Raw genomic sequence first — 24,794 nt, 5'->3', positions numbered from 1 at the left:
TAAAACGTGGCTCATGTGAACTGATTTCCAACAGGGCTTAAGTGGTCAAAGAGCATTGTGGATTGTTACTGGGATGATGTATTCATGTTGGAAATGATTGCAACATTGAGTTACAAGGAGTAGACTTCAAATATGTCTCTGGGATTATGGGAAATTCAAAAGTATTGGATTGTAAACAGTTCCTTTATTTATTAACGTGATGAGGCTGGCTGGCTGGCTAGGCAGCATTTATTGTTCATTCCTAATTACCCAGAAGGCAGTTGAGTCAACCACATTGCTGTGGGTCTGGAGTCACTTGTAGACCAGACCAGGTAAGGATGGCAGTTTCCTTTCCGTGAAGGGCATTAGTGAACCAGATATGTTGTTTACAGGAAGGTTTGGAAAAACCTATCACAAAAACTAATGAACAAAAGTCAGTGAAACCCAGTACAGTGATAGGGTATGACCCAAGAAAGAATGGTTAATTTTATAAAATTAACATGGGGAAATGAACCAACTGATTACCACCCATGGCATAGTGGCTCAATGGTTAGCACTGTCGCCTCACAGTGCCAGGGACCCAGGGTTGATTCTACCCTTGGGTGACTGCCTGTGTGGAATTTGCACAGTGTTCTCCCCATGTCTGCATGGGTTTCCTCTGTCTGCTCCAGTTTCTTCCCACAGTCCAAAGATGTACAGGCTAGGTGGATTGGCCATTGAAATTGCCAGTTGTGCTCAAGGCTGTTTAGGTTAAGTGGGTTAGACATGGGAAATGGAGGGATTGGGGAATGGGTCTGGGTGGGATGCTCTTCTGACAGGCAGTGTGGCCTGTTTCACACTGTAGGGATTCTATGATTCTTTTGGAATGTAGATGTTTTAGAAAAGTCATGTAAGCAACACTTTTACAGCAACTTGTTGGATCTGAACTGGCTGGATGCTTGAGGGATAGAAACTTTTCAATTGCAGAATATCAACCATGCAGCGTAATGCCTCAGGGAACAGTCGTGTAACTGAACTTGTGTTGAGTTAATATGGTATGGTACTCTAGTAAATTACCTCTTCACTGTTCATAAGACAATATACAAAACTGCAAATAAGCAATATGTTGGACCCCTTCCATGCTTTTATTCAGAGACTGCTTCCTTAATCTTTCAATATTGAAATGCATTTAATATTGTTTTAGAAAGCTAGTGTTTAGGAAACCAAATCATTGATTCACAGTAAGCATCACTACCTTTCATTTGAAATGTCTCTGTGGCTGTAAACTGTAATGATAAAAGTTTAGCTAATTGTCTTTCAAGTTAACAGTGAACCAAACTTTCTCCTCCTATAGAGAACAGCAAAACAAGCCAAAGAAAGAAGCCAGGCAAGAAGACTTTCAGACACTTACAAAAATGCATCAGATATCCGAAGGTTTTTTACAAAGAAACGAAAATGATATTTGTAAACATAAGTTTCCTGGTTTATTCATGTACTAATTGATGTATTACATGTAATAACAATTAAAAGTCAGTAAGACCTTTAACCTTTGTATTTATTTGTCATTCTTAAATGCATAATTCCCTATATCACAAATGGCTGCCAGGTTTCAGACAAAACAGTACATAATTAACCAAAAACTACAGTGTAAACCTAGCTAAGATAGCCATTAAAATAGAACATTTAACCAGAATGTCACACCTGAAGATTTCAAGGAAGTTCTTAAACGGAGAAATGCAGTATCAATTGAACTGTAATCTCCCAAGTAAATCTGACTAAACAGGACAGGTTTTTCTTAAAAAAACATTTGGACAAACAGACATTTTCCCCTTTCAATAATAATATACAGGGATAGTATGTGCTAGTGAGTAAAAGTGACCATGTATATCACTGGACTGAAGTGCTTCTGTGTACAAGCCAGAGTTCAAGCACCAGTGTATTATGAAGGTGAAAGAATCATTCATTAGGGATCTCTACATTGCAGGAAAAGTACTCTCTTGCTCTGAGTACTGGAAGCTAGTCAAAAGGAAATAGGTCAAAAGAATTTCAGCTCATTTGCAAAACCAAGAATCAAAAACTAACTGTTCAACAATCAACTTCTAACTGTCTATTCTCTTTGAACAGTCCTGAAATTTGTTTTATTCATGGGATGTGGACATCACTATCTATATTGGACAATAAATGCTCGAGGGCAGGTGAGAGTCAACCACATTGCTGTGCGTCTGGAGTCACATGTAAGATCAAATAAGGACAGCAGTGATCCGGATCAGTTTTTCTGACAATTGGCAAGTGTCCTTAAATTCCAGATTTTTAACTGAAATTTAAATTTTACCATCTGCCATGGCAGGATTTGAACCCAGATCATTACCTAGCCTCTGGATAAATCATCTCGTAACAATAGTACTAGGCCATTGTCTCCCCCAGTTTATACCTTCCAACAAGGCAAAAAAGCATAATAATCAATACCAATATAGCTATTTGTAATCACTACAGAATAAAGTCGAAAACATATGGATCGAAAGTACATCTATGTCTTTTCTTAATATCCATACATCTGCAATACCACTCCTATGCCTGCAACTGAGGTGGAAGAATGCTGCTACTCAGGATGTCTTGTAGCTTGAGGTGTCCTTAGATGTCTTCTGCTGCATATTGGAAGTTCGAGTCTCTGACAGAGGGGTTAAGAAGCTGTCACGTGCAAGTTGCTGAACACAAGTCACTGACGCACATGACATTGATTTGAGAGTGTGGTCAGGATGAAGGCAGGCGGATCCAGTCTGGGTGTACCTCTGTTCCTGGGGTTGAGGATGTCTGACCTTACCCTTGCACTGACTGGAGATGATCCTGTAGAAAGACATCATTAAACTATGGAGCAACTTGAAATTGTCCCTCACCCAACTCCAAGGTTGGTCTTGTGCTCTACTGCAGGTTGCCTCTAATTTTTTTTTTTCTATTCATTTGTGGGATTTGGGCATCACTGGCTGGCTAGCATTTCTTGTCCATCCCTAGTTGCCCTGGAGAAGGTGAGCTGCCTTCTTGAACCGCTGCAGTCCTTCTGCTGTGGATTGACCCATAATGCTATTAAGAAGGAAATTCTAGTTTTGCTGAAATAGCTGTTTTAAACAAGACAACATTGAATAAAAGTTGACATCTGTTTACATACGATATCAACACTAATCTTCTGAGCCAGCTGGCAATGTACTAATACTTCACTGTGCCCTGTGGTTTAATTAAACAGGCTCTATACCACCAGTTAGTGAAATGACCAGTCACCAAACAATTGTGTTGCATCCTCCAAATTACTTTTAAGTGAAAACAGCATGATATCAATATTCCATATTCAGCAGAGGTTCACCTGCATATCTGCCAATGTGGTATACTGTATCCATTGTACCCGGTGTGGCTTCCTCTACATTGGGGAAACCAAGCAGAGGCTTGGGGACTGCTTTGCAGAACACCTCCGCTCTGTTCGCAATAAACAACTGCACCTCCCAGTCGCAAACCATTTCCACTCCCCCTCCCATTCTTTAGATGACATGTCCATCATGGGCCTCCTGCAGTGCCACAATGATGGCACCCGAAGGTTGCAGGAACAGCAACTCATGTTCCGCTTGGGAACCCTGCAGCCCAATGGTATCAATGTGGACTTCACCAGCTTCAAAATCTCCCCTTGCCTCACTGCATCCCAAAACCAGCCCAGTTTGTCCCCTCCCCCCACTGCACCACACAACCAGCCCAGCCTGTCTCTGCCTCCTTACCCTGTTCTTCCTCTCACCCATCCCTTCCTCCCACCCCAAGCCGCACCTCCATTTCCTACCTACTGACCTCATCCCACCTCCTTGACCTGTCCCCTCCCTATCTCCCCACCTATACTCTCTCCACCTAGCTTCTTTTCTCTCCATCTTCAGTCCACCTCCCCCTCTCTCCCTATTTATTCCAGTTCCCTCTCCCCATCCCCCTCTCTGATGAAGGGTCTAGGCCCGGAACGTCAGCTTTTGTGCTCCTGAGATGCTGCTTGGCCTGCTGTGTTCATCCAGCCTCACATTTTATTATCTTGGAATTCTCCAGCATCTGCAGTTCCCATTATCCCAGAATTAACAATTGTGTGCACTTCTTTCACACTTTATATTTAAAAATACTAGCATACATGATGAAGGCTTGCACTGATAATGGATGGTATTAGAACAGAGTTGTTACTACACACAGTAAATATTTTTGTTATAACTTATTATAACCACAAAGATAGATGCAGGGAGGATGTTCCCAATGGTGGGTGTGTCCAGAACCAGGGGTCACAGTCTGAGGACTTTGGTGTCGACAATTTAGGTCAGAGATGAGACATTTCTTCACCCAGAGTGGCGAGCCTGTATAATACATTACCACAGGGAGTAGTTAATGCCAAAAAATTGAATGTATCCATTAGATATAACACTTGGGTGAATGGGATCAAAGGTTATAGGGAGAAAGCAGGATTAGCCTACTGAGTTAGATGAGCAGCCATGATCGTGAAAGACAGCCCTCGCTTCTGTCTTCTATGTTTAAGGTTTAATGACATCACAGCCTACCATGACTGAAACTATAAAATATGTATAGTATCATTAGTATGAGAGTTTTAAGCAAGATTTCAGCAGTTCAAAATGTAAATAATACTGTAGTAGAGGAATTTAACCTTCAGATTGACAAACAAGGTCTTAACCAAATCACAAACTCAATATAAAATTATATCCTTATGATCACTTTTTCTAGAGAAATTCTTACAAAGAATGACTCATTGCTCAACACTCGATCTCATTCTTTAACAGCACTGAGTACTTTCTATCAACACATCCTTTTCATTTTTACACTGGAGGGAAAATTGTAGGTTTGTAGAACAAGTTAGCCACAGGAACGTTAATTCATACAAATCTCTACCCTAGAAAGTACTGGAGTCTAGTTTAGGCATATTTTTGATCTCGTGAGTCCAGGGTTTTTACAAGAAAAAAAACCTGCTTTAATAAGATTTATTAACGCAATAAAATTCTTAAAGCATCCACAACCAGCAATGTCTTTGATGTGGAGTACATGTTACAGAGCAAAATTCTTCCACATGATTGACAGTTCTATAAACAATGTTGCTACTCCTGCATTAACCAAAATAGCAACTGAAGTAATGACCATATCAAAATTCACAATGCACTAATCAGTTTCATTTTACATGTGAACAGTTTCATAATTATAACTATACTTAAAATATTTATGCTGAAATTGAGATTCAGACCATTATCTGCACTGCTGCGAGAATCAATGCAAGTTTTCTACATGTGCATGCATTGTACTTGTCACACTGTTAACTTGAAAAAAATTAATAGCATTTTAGATTGGGCCACCGATGTTTAACATAGAGCCCAAACATATTCTCTTAAAAGTCTACTCGACTATGTGAACCTATGTAGGAATGACATTGAAATATTTGATATGATAATATTTTAATGGGTTGAATGATCAAATATTCAAATCCTAAAAGAATGATGTATCTGATGAAAATGCTCCAGCTAGACGGAAGTCATCTTTTAACATAACACAGTACATGCGTTGCGGTAAAGATTTGGAGTATGGTGCAGGACGAGGTGCAGATGTCCGGAGAATTATTTCACGTCCAGTTGGAGGAGGAAATTCTGATACTGTTCCTGAGCTTGACCTGTGCTCTTCAGAAGAATCTGGCTTTCTAGGTTCATCATCAATTGGAGTCAGAGTAGCAGTCTTAAATAAAAAGAGATGATTTTTCTTTTACACCAATTACATAACAATGGTTAAAATTAATTCAGTAGGCAGTGACAGGAGCAAAGCAGTAATTTAGTGATATGCGCAGGATTTAATGAGGAAGCCGAAAATTAAGTTGACCAAACATGTAGGTACCAAAAGTGATTCTGCAAATATACTTAAAATAATACAATAACCCCGGTGTTTGAAATCATTCAATGCCTCTAAACCAAGAAACCAGATCAAAACTGACTAATATTTTTAAAATGCAAGTTAATTACTTTATGAATATACAAGTTCAAATCTGAATCATGGCATACAGCAGACTTGCACCGAACACACACTGTGCTTTTCACTCAAATTAACAAGTAATTACGTTAATATTTTGAAATGTGTACACACTTGGTAAGAAACACTTCCCATAATATTAGTGACATTCTCTCTGAATGATCTGGTCAAGCATATGGGCCATTAAAATAAATCTTGTATTTAAATATAATGAAACAGAAGTCAGAATCATAATGCTTTATGCTAGATTCCTGCCATTTATACACTATCCTTAAAAAAACTGCATCTACATGAGGCATGATATGAGGGTAATGGAGGAGAATGGCTGGTCGTTACCTCTTCAGTAGAATCAGCCAGCTTGAGAAGGGTTGAGAGAATAGTAGTATTAGGAGAGAAACAATGATGAAGAAAGGAAAGTCAAGTCAGATGGTTAATAAGGGGTGAAACAAAAGTTAAAATAAATATATTCATTTTAAAATATGAAAACACCCCTTTGACATAAAACACTAAACTGGTCACTACTTAAACAGCCATCACTGGTATTTATTACATAATCAACCACTAGAAATGTCATAAAACAATAGATAGGTCACAGCAATTTTAAATGAACAGGTTATTAATTACCAGAAACCTATAAATAGCACATAGCAATTCATTAATTTAACTTCACACTTTGCTGTTGCTGTTTCAAAAAAAAAAAGGGAGGGGGGCAGTTTTCATTATTATGCCCAATGAACAGATATGGAATTTCATACCACCCCACCAACCTCCGGATACAACGCATCATCCTCCGACACTTCCGCCATCTACAATCCGACCCCACCACCCAAGCCATTTTTCCATCCCCACCCTTGTCTGCCTTCCGGAGAGACCTCTTTCTCTGACTCCCTTGTCCGCTCCACACTCCCCTTTAATCCCACCACACCTGGCACCTTCCCCTGCAACCGCAGGAAGTGCTACACTTGCCCCCACACCTCCTCTCATACCCCTATACCAGGCCCCAAGATGACTTCCCATATTAAGCAGATGCTCACCTGCACATCTGCCAATGTGGTATACTGTATCCACTGTACCTGTTGTGGCTTCCTCTACATTGGGGAAACCAAGCGGAGGCTTGGGGACGCAGAACACCTACACTCGGTTCGCAATTAACAACTGCAACTCACAGTCACAAACCATTTTAACTCCCCCTCCCATTCCTTAGACAACATGTCCATCCTGGGCATCCTGCAGTGCCACAATGATGCCACCCAAAGGTTGCAGGAACAGCAACTCATATTCCGCTGGGAAACCCTGCAGCCCAGTGGTATCAATGTGGACTTCACAAGCTTCAAAATCTCCCCTCCCCCAACTGTATCTCAAAACCAGCCCAGCTCATCCCCTCCTCCCATTGCTTCCCAAAACCAGCCCAGCCCATCCCTGCCTCCCTAGCCTGTTCTTCCTCTCACCTATCCCCTCCTCCCACCTCAAGCCACACCTCCATTTCCCACCTACTAAACTCATCCCACCTCCTTGACCTGTCCGTCCTCACCGGACTGGCCTATCCCCTCCCCACCTATGCTCCCCTCTCCACCTATCTTCTCCTCTATCTGTCTTCAGTCCGCCTCCCCCTCTCCCTATTTATTTCAGAACCCTCTCCCCATCCCCCTCTCTGATGAAGGGTCTAGGCCCGAAACGTCAGCTTTTGAGCTCCTAAGATGCTGCTTGGCCTGCTGTGTTCATCCTGCTTCACACTTTGTTATCTTGGATTCTCCAGCATCTGCATTTACCATTATCTCTGATGGAATTCCAACTTTCTCTTCTGCCTTGCTACTACTGCTGCCACAGAATCTCACTTGTTGCTACCATTTTGAAACTAACTGATCTATTCATGTAAACGTGCTTCACTGTGTAACATCCGTAAATAGCTATAGTGCTCCATGTGCGCATAAGCATCAGTGTATAATTGCATTACTGGCACTGCACTGGATTTACTGTGGAAATGTGCAAGGGAAAACAGAATAAAGTTAATTCCAAAGGAATAGCAGCTTCCCTGTCAAAAGCAGAAATTGCAATACTGGTTCTCACAACCCAAAAAAAGTTTAAATTAGATTTCTCTAATTTAGGGGAGGCAATAGCCTAATGGTATTATAGCTGGACTGTTCATCCAGAAACCCCAGATAATGCTCTGGGGATCTGGGTTCAAATCGTGCCATGGTAGATGGAGAAATTTGAATTCAATGAATATCTGGAACTAAGAATCTAACGATGACTGTGAATCCATTAGCTAATTGTCAGAAAACCCATCTGGTTCACTAATGTCCTTTAGAGAAAGAAATTGCCATCCTCACCTGGTCTGGCCTACATGTGACTCCAGACCCACAGCAATGTGGTTGGCTCTTAACTGTCTCCTGGATAATTAGGAATGGGCAATAAATGCTCCCTGGCCAGTGATGCCCTCATTCCATGGAAAATAAAAAATTATTCATCTATGTTCTTAACTGACCTCTTGGGTAATATTCTGCCCTTTCTAAAAACAGCTATAACTTTGACAACTCTCCATTAAGAACTTCTACAACTTTAAGAAAGCTAGGATTGGAAGATCCAACTATATAAATGTACGGCTGCTTATCTTAACCTGGCAATAGCTCTATCTGTGCTTAGAACCTGTATGGTACATTTGTAAGACTATATCATCAAAAGGGTGTTAACATGCTGTTGATCATTGCCCGGTAAATTGTCTATTCCTTGTTTCAAAAAAAATTCAAAACAATTCAATCCTCATTTATTATTCCAATATTTTGCCTTCTCGTGGCGTAAAAGAAACAATTTGAATGATCATGGCATCTCAAGTCTACCTAACCAACAAAGTGTAGGTACTGCAGTATTTTAGAACTTGCAATGGCCAGTTTGTGTACTGCAAGATCCTACAAACAACACTGTGATAATGACCAGATAATCAGATTTTCTCCCCAGTCATGTTGTTAAGGGATAAATCTTTAGAGACAATTCCCCTGCTACCATTCAAAAATAGCAATTAACTTGTTGAGATGGTTTAACATTTCACCTGAAAGACAGTTCATCTATGAGTGCAGTTTTTCCCTCACGGTTAGAACAGATTTTTGTGCTAACCTTCTACAGGGAACTTGTACCCACACACTGTTTTAGAGGGGACACCCACTGTGGCATAGCCAGAGCAACTGACACACAGGGTGGCAAATCACTTGATTTCATTTTGTGGCATGCTGTAATGTATTAATGCAAACAGCATTTCAAATGATTCTGTCCATGTTACGTTCAGCAGACCTTAACTAAAAGCATGAAGGATAATGCACAAATACTGTAACATTTATTTATTTGCTAGATCCCTTCACATATTTGTTTGGATTGGAGCCTTTAATAATTTCCTCAGCAATATATGTTGCACTGCATACTGTTCAGTTTCCTATGTAATAAAGTATGAAATTGACTGTATGTTCACTTGCACATTCCCTTCAACTGTGTCATTAACCAAAAGGGAAAAAAGGGTAGTGCATACCGTAATCTTTACAAGATGGGCAGAACAACTGACAAAAATAATTAATGTATTGTTTTTTTAAAGAAGAAATCCAAATATTGACATTCAATTTCAGTTTGTCCTCACCCTCTGTGCATTCACAAAAAGTTTGTAAATAATGCTCCCTGTGGGCCCTCGTCCTGCTCCAATGACTGGTACTTCAGGCTGTTCTAGGAGTTGGCTCACAAACCTAATGGAAAAAAATTAAACCAGTGAATGACACATGAGAAAACCTCATCGATCTTCTGAATGTCTACTAGTATGCCCATTTTAGTTCAATTTTAAGACAAATTCCAAAGCTAGATTTGCAAGAAATTGATAGAAACATCAAAAACTGAGCGCTTATTACGCAAGACAGGCAAATTATCATTAAGAACATTAATAATACATACTTTTAAGCAAAATCACAAATATTGTATTACATCAGTAATATTCTAACTTTATCTAAATATGTATGACAATGCTTCTATTTTAATGCCACTGTTAAATAAAAACAAGAATACCATTAGATTAGTCAATCATCATTTGTTAATGTAATTAAGAGCCACAGCTCGATGTGACACAGTTCCCCTAAAGAGAAAGGCATTGCTGCAGGGGGCTAGAACAGGGGAGAGTCTATGCCCTAAAATTATTGAAGTCAATACTGAGTCTGGAGCGCTGCAGGGTCCCCAAGCAGAAAATGAGGTGATGTTTTTCCAGCATGCACTGAGCTTCGCTGGAACACAATAGCAAGCCAATGATAATGGGAACTGCAGATGCTGGAGAATCCAAGATAACGAAGTGTGAAGCTGGATGAACACAGCAGGCCAAGCAGCATCTTAGGAGCACAAACACCGACGCTTCGGGCCTAGACCCTTCATCAGAGAGGGGGATGCGGAGAGGGTTCTGAAATAAATAGGGAGAGAGGGGGAAGCGGACCGTAGACGGATAGGGGAGAAGATAGGTGGAGAGGGGAGCGGTCAGTTCAGGGTCTTTCTTGTGAGCAGAACTTAGACATCTGTGAAGTGGTCCCCAACTTTGCACTTCATTTCCTTCCTGTACAGGAGACCACACTGAGCAGAAAATGCAGTAAACTATGTTGTGGGAAGTGCAGGTGAAGTGCTGCTTCATCTGGAAGATATGTTTGGGACCATGGATACTGGGAGGGAGGAGGTAAATGGGCAGGTGTTACAACTTTGATGGTTACAAGGGAAGCTGCTGAGAGGCTGTGGGGGCGTTGGCTGTGAAGAAGAGTGGACCAAGGTGTCCTGAAGGGAATGGTCCTGGTGGTGGCATCTCACCAGAGGTGGCAGAAATAGCATCTGATGATCTTCTGGATATGGATGCTGGTGGGACAGTAAATAAAGACAAGGGGAACCCTATTGCTGTTAGGAAGGACAGGGGATTTGGGAGGAGTGAGAGAGATAGGTCAGACTCCGTTGAGGGTCCAGTCGACAACAGTGCTGGGGAAGATGTTATCTCAGATTTCTCTTCACAGATGCTGCACCCTCTCAAATTTAACAACATCCTTCCTATAGAAGGGCGACCAGAATTGAATGCAGCATTCTAAAGTGTCCTCACCAATGTCCTGTACATTCAAAGCGGAGACAGACAAATATTTAAATCAAGAAGGAAAAAAGGGTTATGGGGAATAGGCAGGAAAAGTGGAGGTGAGGATCATCAGTTCAATGATGAACTCACTGAACAGTGGGGCAGACTCAATGCACAACTGCCTACTTCAGCGCCTACGCCTTATTGGCTTTTATGGGTTCTGGAATGCTGGTCCAGTGACATTAGCAGAGTGCCCCCAGTCCCTCAAGAATCCAATTTATTTATTTTAACAAACCACTTCATAGTTATCAATTCCTTATATAAGGATTAACAAAAACAAATAACCCAGTTATTTTCATTACAAGTAAATCACAAGCAATAAGAACGAAAAAATGTGGGAAGGTTAGGGAAGAGGAATTGGCTAAATTAAAATGGAACTGGAGGCAAGATACTGCACTCCAATCCCCATGCTGTCCACCACTCTCTACATACTTCGAGGGAGCTGGTGGGTACTATGGTGCGCCCTCTTCAGGGGCATTAGAATGGGATTTAAATAGATGGTTGATTTTGACCAACAGAGGTGCAACAGGTTATAAATTTTTTCTGCGCTGAGGATCTCTATGACATCCAGACACAAAAGTGGGTCAGGAACAATGAGTGACTCCATGGCTCATTGTCTAGACCTCCTGATGGATCTTTTCGCCAGTCCTAAGAACCCAGTTTTTTGTGCGCGCTTTCTCTTGAGAGATGCTTTTAAGTACCACAGAATTTTTTTAAACCACCACTAAAAAACCTACTACTTTCTTTTAAAACATTTTTTCAAAAAATTTACAAGCATCGGCATCAGCACAACTAGTAGTAGTTAGACAAGGTAAGGAGTCAGGGAGATAGAAAATTAAAATGGAGTTGGAGGTAAAAACATGGTACTCCACTGCCATGGTGTAAACCTCTCTCTGAAAATTTCAAGGATACTGGTGGATGTGTATGATCCTTCTCCAAGGACACCAGGTACAAATATAGTTGTTGAAGCTCCCTCCTCCCCGACCCATCACTGACTGCTTGGACCTGTTGATGGTTACCTTAGCCAAGTCCAAGAACTTAGTTCTTTGTAGGTATTTCTAATTAGCTTGATCAGACGTGTTGGGGCACATCTTTGGAATAAGTGAGACTTTTAACTTCTGGGTCAGAGGTAGAGACACTAAAAATCCCAATTCTTTTGTTTTTTTCTGTGTACCCACTACCAAGTTGACTAATCAAAACAACCAAAAGAAGGAAAAAGCAAAAATACCAGCAAACATTGCCCACCACAGGCAGTACAACTTAATAGCCAAAAAGTTAGGCAAAACAAGGGAGGGATTAAATCAAAACAGTGTGAGGACAGAGATAAAGCGCTCCAGCCCACTTCTTTCTAATATCCTTAAGGGTACCAGTAGACAATATCAACTCCCTCTCCTAGGACACCCAGCTACAAATGAAAGAACCAGTTCTCGTTGATTAAAAAATATCCATCTGTTCAGAGATGCTTTCATAGGATCATAAATTAACCAATTCCTATAATGCAGATACAGACCATTCTGCCCGTCAAGTATACCCCTCCAGATTCCCACCATATTCCCATAACACCACATTTACTATGGCAGATCCAACTAGCCTGAACATCCCTGGACACTGCAGGGTAATTTGGCATGGCCAATCCAACCAACCTGCTGATCTTTGGATTGTGGGAGGAAACTGAAGCATCCAGCAGAAACCCACACAGACATGCGGAGAAAATGCAAACACCAGACGTATGTTTGCCCCAGGCCGGAATTGAACCACAGTGCTAAACACTGTCTCCGTGCCACCCAAAATTACACATCTGTGGGAGCTGGTGGACTTGAACTCAGGCCTCCTGGCTCAGAAGTAGGGGAACTACTACCACAACTGCCATTTTCATAAAAAACAAATTAACCAATTCAGACATGTTATGACACCTTTGGTGCAGGGAGGACTTAAACCCAAGAAACCTGGCTCTCATGTACAGCTACAACCCCTTCATCACAAGTATCTTTGTTTCATCTATTATAATCACCCTGTTTTGAGATTTTATTACATACATGTGGAGCAGAAAGGAGTTCAACCCAGGTCTCCTGGCTTAGCGATAAGGATACTACCATTATTCCACAAGAACACTGAGGCACTTTATATTTTCTAATCAACCTGTTCAGCAATGTTATTGCAAACCACTACAGCAGGTGGGATTTGAATCCAGACCACCTGGCTCAGAGGCCAATGTAAATACCACTGCATCACAAGAACCCTCACAAGTGCCCTGAGACAAAGTCCAACAAGCATCAACTCTGAAGCTTTTCTGCTTTACCTTTAAAGGGATTTGCATTTCTATCACTAATTAACACCACGTGGGATTACCGTTCAGCATGTTTGCAGCCTAGTTAGGCAGTGAAAGAACAGGTCCTTCATTCAAAGGCACTCAGTACTTGATCACAGGTCCTGGCAACAAGCAGTAGGCTGCCCACTGACGAAACACATTGTCACAGTCCATCTCCCAAGGCTCCATCCTGGTGTCATTTTCCCTTTCTCAGGGATCTTTAGTGTATGTGCAGGAGAGTTACTAGCATTAGCCACCACTCCTGGAAAGCTTCTGGCCTGCTTGGCTAAGCCCTCGGGGAGCAGCATTTCCCCAATGGGGTAGGTTCCATAATGAAATCTCCCTCATGGAGCCAGGAACCTTGGTGACAGGTTTCCCTCTTCTGATGAGGAACTTCGTTCCCTTGGTCGTGTCAGAAATTGGGTTGGCAATGGGACCAAAGTGACATTATTGGTAAGAAATTGTAGAAATAATTATCAAGTTACTGATTAGGAAAGCAATATAATATATCCTTCACCTCTCCAATTCTTCACGTTCCTCTTCCTTTTCACATTTCTTGATTCCAAATTTAGCTTGAAGTGATCTGGATCTGGCAATAATGGCTTCTGAAGCTATTATCTGACCAATTATCTCCTAGAAAAAAAATACCAAATAGTTGTTTCCTTATTTTGTAAAAGGTCTATTTTACAACAATTATAAATATTCTTGATGGGTAATGCCAGCAAAACTTACTTCCAATTTTTTGATATCAGGGTTTGAATATCTTAGAAGTTTGCTAGCATGAGCAATAATCTGCTGAATTATTTTTCTCACAGAGGGGATATCTTCCATTGATTCTGTTGAAGATAGTAAATAAATTAACCGTACCATTACCACTGAAAGAACAAAGATAAAGTAACACACGTGGAGATCATAAAGAATAATAAAGGCTTAACAGACAACTTGTAAAGTCAATTAGCACCTTAGATTGAAATTCTACAAAATGCTGAAAACTTTCAATCATAAACAATTACAAATATTTTAAAACATTAATGTTGTATCTGGTGTATTCACAAAACAGTTTTACCTTCTTCTTTCACTTTCAGCAATGCAGCATGCAAAATGCATGGTAGTAAATGTCGAGTCAAATCAGCAGGTTTTAGGCCAACTAAATAGTGAAGAACCTGAAAAGGAAACACACGTCTTATTAAATAAGTCTGAATCTGCAAACAAGTACCATTAAATTATGGCTAAAATCCCATGAGTAGAGACTTTATTAAAACAAAAATCACTGAGTTATTATGCTATCTTACCAGTCAAGACTTTGTAAATTACATCATCCTTCTGAGAAAGGGTCATCGGACCTGGAATGTTAACTTTGATTTTTCTGAACACAGATGTTGCCAGACCTGCTGAACTTTCCCAGCAACTTCTGTTTTTATTCTTGATTTACAGCATTTGCAGTTCTTTCAGTTTTTATTAAGGTTTCTCTGATCTCTGCCCATAAAGTCTGTCACATCCGGTACGTGCTTAGTAAAATTCCTTCTGTACATTCTCCTTCGACTGGATATCGTTACTAAAGTAAGACACTCAAACCTGCAGTCTAACTAATGTTTTATACATATTGTTTGTTTAAATTTGTACTGTATGCTCTGTATCAAAATTTAAAATTCTGTAGCTTGTGCATCATAGAGTTATCGACCCATTCTCCCAAACATCTTTTAAGATGTTTGCATGCAAATTAAGTTTCTGTATTTTGCTACTTTTAAGAAGATCTACTATTAAGTGTACATTTCCTATCTTACTCCTCCATAATTTTATCTGAGTCTGTTTAATTTAGCAATTTATAACTTCCTGAAGTTATTAAAGATATTGTTTACATTTCTATTATCCATATATTTTGATATGGTGTATTTTTTCCTGGGAAATATCACCCTTCACATCTGTTTTCCATCTGCTAAAAAAACATGAATTACACAACACTATATTGTCTGTACTAACAGCAAAAAAAATGCTGGCGATCGTAACGGATCAGGCAGCAGCCATGCAGACAGCAAGCTAACACTGAGTCTAGATGACCCTTCATCACAGCTACCATGTTGTCTATCCTGTCAATATTTTGTATTTTTATGATGATATTTCTTTTCTATTTATACAGCTCCAAGTTGAGAAGATTTGAAGCTCAGGTTGAGGTTCTGGATGTGAGTTTGCTCGCTGAGCTGGAAGGTTAGTTTTCAGACGTTTTGTCACCATTCTAGGTAACATCATCAGTGAGCCTCCGATGAAGCGCTGGTGTTATGTCCCGCTTTCTATTTATCTGTTTAGGTTTCCTTGGGTTCGTGATGTCATTTCCTGCGCTGGTGATGTCATTTCCTGTTCTTTTCTCAGTTGAATGACATCACCAACGCAGGAAATGACATCACGAACCCAAGGAAACCTAAACAGATAAATAGAAAGCGGGACATAACACCAGCGCTTCATCGGAGGCTCACTGATGATGTTACCTAGAGTGGTGACAAAACGTCTGAAAACTAATCTTCCAGCTCAGCGAGCAAACTCACATTCAATACAGCTCCAATGCTACACCTACCCAACGACTGAAAATCCATACAAACACCACTCACTATTACCTTAATCAACACATGCCATTATTTCTCTAAAGGAATCTATTAAATTATCATTAGTCAAAGCCCCAACTGCTGTCCTTAATTAACGTACAACTTGAGTCAATATTATGCCCTGTAAAGCAACAATGTCCACTAAATCTGCTGACTAGACATATTCATGGTTACAGCCACACAATATTAAATACATGCATTAATTTTAGTCAAAAGCATCTTACATATTTTCACAACACAGCTTTACATGCACGTTTATTTAAACTTGTGTGTTATTATTCAATACTACTTTACTGATAGACACACAGAAAACGCAAGCTTGTACACTACGCATTGAAGGCTACCAACATCATACACTGACAAAGGCATCTATTACTCATTTGCTTACCTCAGTTAATGATTTGGATAACAACGGTCCCTCAAAGCTTTTCTAAAATTCATATTAAATTATGGTTGCTCGGTTTTTATCTCTGTTTCACTTGTGGAAATATAGCCGTACAAACTTATGGTAAAATTTTCATATTGCAACAGCCAATCATTTATGGGCTGACTTCTGGTTAGTACTGTGTAACAGGACCGTGTTTCCTCTATTTTGAAAGTCACAAACATTTTCAGTACTGTCTGCACAATTATTATTAGTCTCTTTAATTGCCACATCTCCCGCTCATGAATCTTTCCATTTCCAACACCAATACTCACCTGTAGAGTGAAGCTAAGAATAACGTCATCACAAAACTTCTCATCTCAAATTCTCTCTAATCTTTATTATTCTGCTTTTCAAGTCCCTGAGATCCTTTGCTATTTTCCCAAAGCATAAACTGCTTTCATACGTCTCTTAGCTTTTTGTTTCTCTCTCAATTGCGTCATTAATGTAGCTATTTAAATTAGTTATACCTTCTCAGCCTCCCTTGTGTCATCAAAGAGACGTTTTTGTCGTCGAGCAGGAATGGGCTTCGCTGTTTCCCATGCCTCCACCCACATGTTACCAGGAATTTTCATTCTGGCACTTAACTCTCCTCTGAGAACTTTGTCACCTGTTTCATCAGTGAATTCTTCCTCAATGTAGTCACGAGGAGAATACCACCTCACAAAATCTTCCAGACAACAGCCAGGATTTGCAGCCTAAGAAATAAATCAATTGAGTCACAAAATTATTTTATTTGAAAATTTAAGTTATCTTCTTTAAGTTGTAGTGGTTATTATTCAAACGTTTATTAAAGAAAACTTACTTCATGTAACCCTAGGCAATTAAACATCAGCACACTTTTGCATCTACCCACTAGCCTCCTCGCCAAAGAACTATTAATTGGTGCTAGCAACTACTGCCCATCCTCAATTGCTCTTGATAAGCTGCTTTCTTGAAGCACTGTATATCCCCCAATGTTACTGGGAAACAGCTTCAAGACTTTGAACCAGTGACACAGAAGTAACAGCAACACCTTTCCAAGTCAAAATGGTGAGTACCTTCAAGAGGAACTTGCAGGTGGGAATGCCCCCACATATTTTTTTAAAATTCATTTGTGGGAAGTGGGCATTGCTAGCAGGCCTGCATTTCTTGCCCTCGAGAAGGTGGTGGTGAGCTGCCTTTTTGAAATACTGCAGTCCTCCTGCTATGGGTTGACACACAATGCTATTAGGGAGAGAATTCCAAGATTTTGACTCAGTGTCAGTGAAGGAACAGCAATATATTTCCACGTCAGGATGGGGAGGAGATGGTGATGTTCCCATACATCTGCTGCCCATGTCCTTCGAGAAGGAAGTTGTCACGGGTTTGGAAGGTGCTGTCTGAGGACCTGTGGTGAATTTCTGCAGTGCATCTTGTAGATAGTACGCACTGCAGCTACTGAGCGGTGGAGGAGGAGTGAATGCTTGTAGATGTCATGCCAATCAAGTGGGCTGCTTTGTCCAGATGGTGTCAAGCTTCTTGAGTGTTGTTGGGGCTGCACTCACCCTGGGCAAGCGGGGAGTATTCCATCACAATCCTGACTTGTGCCTTGTAGATGGTACACAGGTTTTGAGGAGTCAGGAGAGGAGATACTCACCACAGTATTCCCAGCTTCTGGCCTGCTCTTGCAGCCACACTGTTAACATAGTGAGTTCACTTGAGTTTCAGGTCAATGGCAACCCCCAGGATGTTGATAGTGCAGGATTCAGTGATGGTGACACCACTGCATGTCAAGGGGTGGTGGTTAGATTGTCTCTTATTGGTAATGGTCATAGCCTGACATTTGTGTGACACAAATGTCACTTGCCACTTGTCAGCACAAGCCTGGATATTGTCCAGATCTTGTTGCAAGTAAACACAGACTGCTTCAGTATCAGAGTAGTCACAAATGCTACTGAACATTGTGCAATTATCAGTGAACATCCCCACCTCTGACATAATTATGGAGGGAAGGTCATTGATAAAGCAGCTGAAGATGGCTGGGTTAGGAGACTACTGAGGAATTCCTGCAGAGATGTCCTGGAGCTGAGATGATTGGAAGATGACTGTGGTTGTGGGAGGTCAATGTGTCAGGTATGACTCCAACCACTGGAGCATTTGCACCCGATACCCATTGATTCCAGTTCTGCTAGGGATCCTTGTTGCTACACTCGGTCAAATGCAGCCTTGATATCAAAGGCTGTCACTCTCACCTCACCTCTGGAATTCAGCTCTTTGACCATATTTGAACCAAAGCTGTAATGAGATCAGAAGCTGTGTGGCCTTGGCAGAACCCAAACTGGGTGTCACTGAGTAGGTTATTTCTGAGCAAGAGTTGCTTGATAGCACTGTTGATGACACCTTCCATCATTTCACTAATGATTGAGAGGAGATGGTAACTGGCCGGATTGGATTTGTCCTGCTTTGTGTGTACAGGACATACTTGGGCAATTTTCCAAATTGTCAGGTAGATACCAGTATTGTAACTGTACTGGAACAGTTTGGCTAGAGGACCAGCAAGCTCTGGAGCACGTCTTTAGTATTATGCCAGAATGTTGCCAGGGCCTGTAGCCTTTGCAGTATCCAGTGTCTCCAACTGTTTCTTGATATCACTTGGAGTGGATCAAATTGGCTGAAGACTGGTATCTGTAATGCTGGGGACCACTGGAGGAGGCTGAGATGGATCATCCACTTGGCACTACTGGCTGAAGACTGCTGAGAATGCTTCAGCCTTCTGCACTGACGTGATGGGCTCTTCCATCATTGAGGATGAGGATATTTGTGTAGCCTCGTTCTCCAGCGAGTTATTTGATTGTCCACTACTATTCACGACTGGATGTGGCAGGACTGCAGAGCTTTGATCTGATCTGTTGGTTGAGGGATCGCTTAGCTCTGTCTATCAGTTACTGCTTTAGCTGTTTGGTGCGCAAGTAATCCTGTTTGGTGGCTTCTCCAGGTTGATAACTTAACTCTGGTATGCCTGGTGCTGCTCCTAGCATGCCCTCCCGCACTCTTCATTGAACCAGGGTTCATCTCCTGGTTTGATGGCAATGGTCGAGTGGAGGATATGCTGGCCATTGAGGTTACAGATTGTGTTTGAGTGCAATCTGCTGCTGTTGATGGCCCACAGCGCCTCATGGATGCCCAGTCTTGTGTTGCCAGATCTATGCGAAGTCTGTCCCATTTAGCACGGTGATAGTGCAACTGCAGCTGGCAGATTAATAAGGATTAAACAAAGAAACAAACAAACCTACAGCACAGGAACAGGCCCTTCGGCCCTCCAAGCCTGCGCCGATCAAGATCCTCTGTCTAACCTGTCATCTATTTTCTAACGGTCTGTGTCCATTTGCTCCCTGCCCATCCATGTACCTGTCCAAATATATCTTAAAAGACGCTAACGTGTCTGCGTCTACCACCTCCGCTGGCAACGCGTTCCAGGCGCCCACCACCCACTGTGTAAAGAACTTTCCACGCATATCTCCCTTAAACTTTCCTCCTCTCACTTTGAACTCATGACCCCTATGATTTTGTAGACCTCAATCAGGTCCCCCCTCAATCTCCGTCTTTCAAATGAAAATAATCCTAATCTACTCAACCTCTCTTCATAACTAGCACCCTCCATACCAGGCAACATCCTGGTGAACCTCCTCTACACCCACTCCAAAGCATCCACATCCTTTTGGTAATGTGGCGACCAGAACTGTACGCAGTACTCCAAATGTGGCCGAACCAAAGTCCTATACAACTGCAACATGACCTGCCAACTCCTGTACTCAATACCCTGCCCAATGAAGGAAAGCATGCCATATACCGTCTTGACCACCCCATTGATCTGTGTTGTCACCTTCAGGGAACAATGGACCTGAACACCCAGATCTCTCTGTTCATCAATTTTCCCTAGGACTTTTCCATTTACTGTATAGTTCACCCTTGAATTTGATCTTCCAAAATGCATCACCTTGCATTTGCCCGGATTGAACTCCATCTGCCATTTATCTGCCCAACTCTCCAGTCTATCTGACTTGTCCACCTTAATGTCTTTTAGACCAAGTATATTTTTCCCTCTTGTTGGTTCCCTCACGGCCTGTCACAGACCCTGTTTAGCAGCTATGTCCTGTTGGACCTGACCAGCTCGATCAGTAGTACTGCTGCTGAACCACTGTTGGCGGTGGACACTGAAATCCCCCACCCAGAGTACGTTTTGTGCCCTTTTCATCCTCAGTGTTTCCTCCAAGTGTTGTTCAACATGGAGGAGTACTGATTCATCAACTGAGGGAAGACAATATTTGGCAATCAGCAGGAGGTTTCCTTGCCAACGTTTAACTTGAAGCCACGATACATCGTGGGGTCCGGAGTCAATGTTGAGGACTCCTACAGCAACTCCCTCCCAACTGTATACCACTGTGCTGCCCCCTTTGCTGGGTCTGTCCTGCCAGTGAGACAGCACATATCCAGTGACGGTCATGGTGGTGTCTGGGACATGGTTTGTAATGTATGATTCTGTGGGTATGACTATGTCAGGCTGTTGCTTGACTAGTCTGAGAGACAGGTCTCCTAGGGCTCTTTCTGCTATTGCCGCTTCTGTTGCCTAGGTTGATGTGTCCAGTTTCATTTTCGAGTCTTTGTAGCAGCCAGTACATCGGAGTGGCTTGCTAGACCATTTCAGAGGGCAGCTGAGGGTCAACCACGTTGCTGTGGTTCTGGAGTCACATGTAGGCCAAACCAGGTGAGGGTGGCAGATTTTGTCCCCTTCAAGACCTTAGTGAACCAGATAGGTTTTTCCAACAATCAGCAATGATTTCATGGTGATAAGCAGATTCTTAATTCCAGACTGTTGTTTCTTGCATTCCAATTCCACCATTTACCATAGTGGGATTCGAACGCAGATCCCCAGAACATCTGCTGAGTTTCTGGATTAACAGTCTCACAATAATACCACTAGGCCATCACCTACACCTGCTGCCCTTGTCCTTTTAGATGGTAGAGGCCATCTTTCTTCAAAAGCCTTGAGTGATATCTGCAGTGCATCATGTAGATGGTATACAGTGGCATTACTGAGTGCTGGTGTCAGAGGTACTGAATGTTTATGTACGGGGTGGCAGCAAGCAGGTTGCTTCGTCCTGGATGGTGTCAAGCTTTCTGATTGTCATTGGAGTTGCACTCTTCCAGGAAATTGCAAAGTACTGCATCACAATCCTGACTTGCACAGTGCAAATGGTCAGCAGGCTTTGGAAAGTAAGAGGTGAGTTACGCACTGCAGGAGTCTGAGCCTCTCACCTGCTCTTATCGTCACAGTATTTATATGGTTAATCCATTTCAGTTTCCAATCAAAGGAAATCTCCCAGATGTTGACAGAGGATTCAGCGACACTCATGTCATTTAAAGCACGAGATAGAGGTACAAATATGTAATCAGATTATGGAAAGGTGTAGGAGCAACAGGGTGGTGGTGATGGGAGATTTTAATTTTCACAACATTGACTGGGATTCACTTAGTGCTGGGGTCAAGATGGAGCAGAATTTGTAAGGAGCATCCAGGAGGGTTTTCTACAGCAGTGTGTACGTAGTCCAACTCAGGAAGGGGCCATATTGGACCTGGTATTGGGGAATGAGCCCAGCCAGGTGGTTTAAATTACAGTGGGGGACTACTTTGGAAATAGTGACCACAATTCCGTAAGTTTTACTATACTCCTGGACAAAGAGGAGAGTGGTCCTAAAGGAAGAGTTCTGCATTGGGGGAAGGCTAACTATACCAAAATTCGGCAGGATCTGGGGAATGCAGATTGGGAGAAACTGTTTGAAGGTAAATCCACATTTGATACGTGGGAGGCTTTTAAAGCGAGGTTGCTTTGCGTGCAGGAGAGACATGTTCCTGTGAAAATGAGGGATAGAAGTGGCAAGATTAGGGAACCATGGATGACAGGTGAAATTGTGCGACTAGCTAAGAGGAAAAAAGAAGCATACATAAGGTCTGGGTGACTAAAGACAGACGAAGCTTTGGAAGAATATCAGGAACGTAGGGCGAATCGGAAACGAGGAATTAAGAGGGCTAAAAGGGGACATGGAATATTTTTAGCAAACACGGTTAAGGAAAATCCCAAAGCCTTTTATTCAGATATAAAGAGCAAGAGGGTAACTAGAGAAAGAATTGGCCCACTTAAGGACAAAGAGGGAAAGTTATGCATTGAGTCAGAGAAAATGGGTGACATTCTTAACAAGTACTTCGCATTGGTATTCACCAAGGAGAGGAACATGACGGATGTTGAGGTTAGGGACAGATGTTTGATTACTCTAGGTCAAGTCGGCATAAGGAGGAAGGAAGTGATGGGTATCCGAAAAGGCATTAAGGTGGACAAGTCCCCAGGTCCCGATGGGATCTATCCCAGGTTTGTGAGGGAAGCAAGAGGGGAAATAGCCAGGGCATTAGCAGATATCTTTGCAGCATCCTTAGACATGGGTGAGGTCCCAGAGGACTGGAGACTTGCTAATGTTGTCCCCTTGTTTAAGAAGAGTAGCAGGGATAATCCATGTAATTATCAACCGGTGAGCCTGACATTAGTGGTAGGGAAGCTGCTGGAGAAGATACAGAGGGACAGGATCTATTCCCATTTAGAAGAAAATAGGCTTATCAGTGATAGACAACATGGTGAAGGTCATGTCTTACCAACTTAATAGACTTCTTTGAGGACGTGACAAAGTTGATTATGAGGAAAAGGCAGTAGATGTCATATACAAGGTCTTCAGTAAGGCGTTTGATAAGGTTCCCATGGCAGGCTGATGGAGAAAGTGAAGTCACATGGGGTCCAGGGTGTGCTAGCTAGATGGAAAAAAAAACTGGCTAGGCAACAGGAGACAGAAAGTAGTAGTGGAAGGGGATTTCTCAAATTGGAGGCCTGTGGCCAGTGGTGTTCCACAGGGATCTGTGCTGGGACCACTGTTGTTTGTGATATACACAAATAATTTGGAGGAAGGTGTAGGTGGTCCGATTAGCAAGTTTGCAGATGATACGAAGGTTGGTGGAGTAGCAGCTAGTGAAGGGGACTGTCAGAGATTACAGCAGAATATGGATAGATTGGACAGTTGCACAGATAAATGGCAAATGGAGTTCAATCTGGGCAAATGCGAGGTTATGCATTTTGGAAGATCAAATTCAAGAGCAAACTATACAGTAAATGGAAAACTCCTGGGGAAAATTAATGTACAGAGAGATGTGGGTGTTCAGGTCCACTGTTCCTGAAGGTGGCAACGCAGATCAATAGAGTGGTCAAGAAGGCACAGGGCACGCTTTCCTTCATCGCAGAGGGTATTGAGTACAAGAGTTGGTAGGTCATGTTCCAGTTGTATAAGACTTTGGTTCGGCAACATTTAGAGTACTGCGTACAGTTCTGGTCGCCACATTACCAAAAGGATGTGGATGCTTTGGAGAGGGTGCAGAGGAGGTTCACCAGGATGTTGCCTGGTATGGAGGGCGCTAGCTATGAAGAAAGGTTGAGTAGATTAGGATTATTTTCATTTGAAAGACGGAGATTGAGGGGGGACCTGATTGAGGTCTACAAAATCATGATGGGTATAGACAATGTGGACAGCAAGAAGCTTTTGCCCCCCCCAGAGTGGGGGAACTAAATTACTAGGGGTCATGAGTTCAAAGTGAGAGGAGGAAAGTTTAAGGGAGATATGCGTGGCAAGTTCTTAAAGCAGGGGTGGTGGGTGCGTGGAACGGATTGTCTGCATCTACAACCTCCGCTGGCACAATAGTGTCTTTTAAGATGTATCTGGACAGGTACATGGATGGACAGGGAGCAAAAGGGATACAGACCCATGGAAAATAGCTGACAGGTTTAGACAGACGATCTTGATCGGCGCAGGCTTGGAGGGCCGATTAGCCTGTTCCTGTGCTGTAATATTCTTTGCTCTTTGTTTCAAAAAAAAAATCGAGGAACAATGGTTGAATTCCCTCTCTTTCGAGATGGTCATTGCCCAATACATGTGTAGTGCAAATATTTCTTTGCGCTTGTCTGTCCAAAGCTGATACTGTCCGGGTCTTGTTGCATGAGGACATGGACTCCTTCAGAATCTGAGGAGTTATGCATGATGCAGAACACTATGCAATCATTAGCATGACCTCCAAATCCATGCACTTTAATTTTGCATGCTAATCTCTTACACGGAACCTTATCATATGACTCCTGAAATACCAAGCAAAACACATTCATTGGCTTCCATTTGTCCATGCTACCATGATCAAAAATCTCCAGCAGATGTGTCAACCAATTTCACTTCCATAAATTGTTTGGCTAACAGAAATGTGAGCCCATTATAGATAGTCTGGAGAATTTATAAAGGGGGATCAGAGAAA

The 24,794-nt window shown here is 42.0% G+C and overlaps 2 protein-coding genes across 9 annotated transcripts in view; one reads left to right on the top strand and one right to left on the bottom strand.

Annotated features, from left to right (window-relative positions):
* The window catches only part of zranb3 (zinc finger, RAN-binding domain containing 3), a 135,743-nt gene extending 134,262 nt beyond the window's left edge, over positions 1–1,481 (top strand). For 2 of the 4 annotated variants that reach the window (XM_059647428.1, XM_059647429.1), the window contains exon 19: positions 1,313–1,481. In XM_059647428.1, coding sequence (XP_059503411.1) covers positions 1,313–1,417 — 105 coding nt within the window. In that variant the 3' untranslated portion in view covers positions 1,418–1,481. The remainder of the gene's footprint in view (positions 1–1,312) is intronic. The other 2 variants (XM_048534524.2, XM_048534523.2) reach the window with 1 other exon arrangement.
* Positions 1,482–1,495: 14 nt separating this feature from the next.
* rab3gap1 (RAB3 GTPase activating protein subunit 1) overlaps positions 1,496–24,794 on the bottom strand; it is a 100,586-nt gene continuing 77,287 nt past the window's right edge. For 4 of the 5 annotated variants that reach the window (XM_048534432.2, XM_048534437.2, XM_048534435.2 and 1 more), the window contains 7 exons: positions 16,910–17,137; positions 14,485–14,581; positions 14,151–14,254; positions 13,936–14,051; positions 9,608–9,710; positions 6,322–6,342; positions 1,496–5,697 (listed from right to left, as the gene is read on the bottom strand). In XM_048534432.2, coding sequence (XP_048390389.1) covers positions 5,455–5,697; positions 6,322–6,342; positions 9,608–9,710; positions 13,936–14,051; positions 14,151–14,254; positions 14,485–14,581; positions 16,910–17,137 — 912 coding nt within the window. In that variant the 3' untranslated portion in view covers positions 1,496–5,454. The remainder of the gene's footprint in view (positions 5,698–6,321; positions 6,343–9,607; positions 9,711–13,935; positions 14,052–14,150; positions 14,255–14,484; positions 14,582–16,909; positions 17,138–24,794) is intronic. The other variant, XM_048534434.2, reaches the window with a different exon arrangement.

Source organism: Stegostoma tigrinum, chromosome 7 (assembly GCF_030684315.1).
Source record: "Stegostoma tigrinum isolate sSteTig4 chromosome 7, sSteTig4.hap1, whole genome shotgun sequence".
NCBI lineage: Eukaryota > Metazoa > Chordata > Chondrichthyes > Orectolobiformes > Stegostomatidae > Stegostoma > Stegostoma tigrinum.
The sequence above is the reverse complement of the archived record's forward strand: the minus strand, read 5'-3'. Positions and strand labels throughout refer to the sequence as shown.